Source organism: Octodon degus, unplaced genomic scaffold (genome assembly GCF_000260255.1).
Source record: "Octodon degus isolate 3935 unplaced genomic scaffold, OctDeg1.0 scaffold00034, whole genome shotgun sequence".
NCBI classification, from domain to species: Eukaryota; Metazoa; Chordata; class Mammalia; order Rodentia; family Octodontidae; genus Octodon; species Octodon degus.
In genome coordinates, this window is record NW_004524610.1 from 12062413 (window position 1) to 12066534 (window position 4122).

The window sequence follows — 4122 nt, forward strand, 5'->3', positions numbered from 1 at the left end:
ACCACCAAAAGGCACAGGACACACTCCTAAGTGCTTAAGCCTTTAATCCCAGCATAGTATGTTTGTGTATTCTGAGATAGTCAAAGACAGACAGACAGACAGACAGACAGACAGACAGACAGACACACACACACACAGACACACACACACAGAGACAGACAGACAGACACACACACACACACACACACACACACACACAGAGGTGGGAGAGAGAAACAGAGTGAAGGAGGAGAAGACAGAGGGAGGGAGGGAGGGAGGAACGGAGGGGGGAAGGGAAAGGGGGACAGGGAGAGACAGAGACAGGAGACAGGGAGGGAGGGGCAGAAAGAGGGAGAGAGAAAAGAGGGATGGGGTGGGAGAGAGAGACAGACACAAACAGGGAGAGAGGGAGGGAGGGAGGGAGGGAGGGAGGGAGGGACTCCTTAGCAAACACCAGCTGAACTTCTGTGTCTCCAACTCAGGGGAAACAAAAGGTTGAGTCTTCCTGTTCAGAGAGGAGGGGCTTGTGGGATCCTTGCTGTCCGTATGTGGACTCCAAGGAGCAGTGAGGGACAGGGCAGCAGCACCAGGCTGCATGTGGGTTTCATAAAGGGTGGCTGAACTTCAGGTACAAATTACAACGCTCGTGAAACCCAAGTGCCTGTCCATAATCCAGTAGAACTTACCTGTGCTTGCTAAGAAGCCCATCATAAGTCCTTGGGCTATTGGAGCTGCCTTTTATGGAAACAAAACTGTTCCTTGTCTCACTTAAAGGTTTATTTGCGGAACATTTTCGTGTTACCAGTCAGTCAATCATGAAATAGTCTGAGTTTATGAACTGCATATATTTTTAGTGTATAATTTCAAAATAATAAAAAGGATATCAGTATTTCCACTGTGAGTATTTTTTCAATTATGAGGACTTTTCTACCAATAGCAAGGGTGAATTAAATCACTTGAAGTATTTACCTAGTAGGATAAATAAAATGTTAATTTGAAGGGTTCTTTATCCTGAGAAAGAAATTGATATAGTTAGGTCGTTCTCCAGCTTTGTTTTCTAAAGTTCTTGAAAGGACATTCAAAGGCTTGTGAGGAAAGAGTTGGGCACAGTAGCAAATTACAAGTAATTTCACTAGTGACTATGGGAGCTATTCTAATGGAGAACAACCTTGGTTTGTCTGTGCCAAAGAGTACAAATGTCTATTTAATTGTCCATATCTACCAGAAGCCACTCATAGTTTTAAAAGTCAGGGAAAAAGTCTTTATAATAATGTCTCGTAGGGTAACACACACCCAGTTTGCTGAACTCCTTATGATTTGTATGACTGTTTTGCTAATGTGTAACCTCAACCTCTAAAGAAGCAAAAGATGCAATTCTAGGATGAGGCATAAAAAGCCCTGGAGTTAGCCAGGTTCAAAACAACATATGCAGTAATTGATTCTAAACTTTCCACAGTGGATACATATACTGAGACACTGCATGGTTGTCTGCCTAAATATATACACTTATCTTGCATTAATTGAAGACAAAGTAACAGAACCCACCTGAGATTGACAAAATCAGAGAAAATTTATCCTGTGGTGCTAAATGAACACTTGGTGTTTTAAGTATGCGTTTGCTATTCGCAGGATTTCTGAAATCTCGATGGAGGTGGCTGAGCTAGGACATGTTACAGCAGCGACTCCTCCTGCTCTCCTGATAGAAAAATGTGACTGTCCCTCCGGCTATTCTGGCTTTTCCTGTGAGGTAAGCGAGCTGCCACCATAGCCCTTAACCGCTGCTCATGTCGGGAGCCGCGTGGAAAAGCTCCCAGGAGCACCTTTGCTGCAGTCGGCTCTGCTTTTCCGCACGCGCTTCACCTGTTCTATCTGATCACGCATTCGCAGCTTGAGACGCAGGAGAGGGAAGATGATGCCATTGCTGCCTGGTGGTGCAAATCACAGCTGAAAAGAAATATCTGATAAAAATTAAAAGATCTGTAAAAGCATGGAACAGTCAGGACATAACAGTGTTTTCAAAAGGCCTGTCTATTATAAGTGATCTATTTTCCTGGCGCTGTTTCTGAACAGTTAGAGGCATTTAAACTGCAGTGATTATGAAATATGTTTATATTGGATTTTGAAAGTGTTTTTATATAGAACATGACAAAACTTATTTACTAAATAGCAGGCTGTTCCCTTCAGTATAGGCTTCTCGCAACAGCATAAATTTGTTACCACAGTGTTACTGTCATTCAGCCATTACAATTTCAAAACTGATGTGTGTGTGTGTGTGTGTGTGTGTGTGTGTGTGTGTGTTTCTTCTTGGTTATTCCTTTGACAACCTTAAGAATTGGCAGATTTTCTAGATCTTTATTTTCACAAAGTCAATTTCCACTCATACCAGCTACTCCTCGGGGCTCTGAACGCTGGAAGAGTGAAGTGGAGGAGACAGAGCCTTTAGTGCCGGGCCTAAGACCTTGAGCAGTCACTACACCGCATTAAGACAGATGCTATCTACCACTAAGTACTTAACTGTCTCCACATTCTGCCCTCCACTGTGGCCCCTCAGGTGACACCCGGCATGGAAGACACCCCTAACATGCTCTTTGGACACACAGCTAAAGTTCTTTGCCTCTGGTCACACGGGTGGGGCGCCAGTGTAGCAGGCAGGTATTAGTAACATCTCCCCCACTTCCAAGCTAAGAATCGTCTGAAGACGAGGTTATGAACCCTCAACACTTTGCATGGTGCCTGTGGTACAGTCAAGGCCAGTGTTCAAGGTTAATATTATTGTGATATCCCTATTTAACCACTAGTTATATATCTATATATGGATTTATTTATAAATAATTTTATATGTGTCTTTTGTAATAAAATTTGTAGAGTTTTCTTAAACATGGCTCATGAGGCAGATAATGACACCAGGTCAAAGCATGGTACAAAATTGGAAACTATTGACTGTAAGGTTCCTGAGAGGGACCTTGGCATAACGGGAAGACGAGGGGAGCTGGCTTTTGCTTGGCTCTTGCCTGGTCAAGGTCCTTCTTCCTGCTTGTTGTTGAACCTCACCTTTTTTTACCTATAGGATGATCATGAGAGTTAATTTGGGTGAAAAATACAGGTGGCAAAGTCTGTTGTCAACTGAGGGCCCCACTATATGGACTCCACATTGTCCAGACAACAGCTTTGTAGGCCGACTCAGTCTTCTGAAGGGTCCCTGAAATCATTCTGTACCCTTGTTTGTCACTGCTCTGAGTACAGCATTCCTTTGAATGTTTTCACTTTGATTTAACATATGCTCAAATAATCCACCTCAGAATTTAATAACTCTCACATACATGTGTTTATACACTTGAACACATAATGTATGGATATGTGCGCATGTGTATAGTACTTATATATTTATAACCCATCCAAACACATGCATAGACATCCAGTATATAGATAAGAAATAAAGTAATATTCACAGGTATAATATGCTCACTTTTCAGGGAGCATGAAAGATAAAAAGATAGAGGACAAAAAAAATCCTTCAGAGTTTTTTAAACAAGAGATGAACTTCTATTGCAAGGGTTGTGTGACTATACAGCAAACGAACCCTGGGACCTTGGTGGAGTCTCTTAATTGCTATAGACCTCACTTACTAAATAGTTGTCCGGTCTGTAAGATGAAATTCTGAAATTCTCTGACTCTGCAATACTATCTTGCCGTGGAAGGTGTTGAGTACATAGTCACGATTGACCTTGAGCTATGCTAAGCAGTAAGTTATTATAGCTCTTCTATTCTTGTATATACTTAAAATAATATTGTTCACTTAGCAATAACACCATTGGAAAAGCATAAAATTATTTTAATGCAATGTACTCTCCTTACAGATTCCAAATGCTAAAAACTCTACTAATGGTGATCAACAGACTTTGAAAAAAAAATTATAAAACACGTTGTATCATTAATTTTAGTAATTTTCTATCAAGTGAAAATATAAATTAACACAAAGAGAGCAAAGATAATTGAAAAAAGACTAGAAATGTGTACAGTCATCTGCACCATTACCTTCACCTGTGTCCCATGAATTTCACTGAAGTGTCTATTTACAGATAATAGTTATAGTAATGTATTAATAAAGAGATTATGAAGACACAGGTTTATCTCTCATAATAA

General features: G+C 40.9%; 1 protein-coding gene across 1 annotated transcript in view; it reads left to right on the forward strand.

Annotated features, from left to right (window-relative positions):
• The window catches only part of Lama2 (laminin subunit alpha 2), a 639722-nt gene that overhangs the window by 442278 nt on the left and 193322 nt on the right, over positions 1-4122 (forward strand). Inside the window, exon 28 of the mRNA XM_023714262.1 lies at positions 1609-1726. Within this exon, the coding sequence (XP_023570030.1) occupies positions 1609-1726 (118 nt within the window). The remainder of the gene's footprint in view (positions 1-1608; positions 1727-4122) is intronic.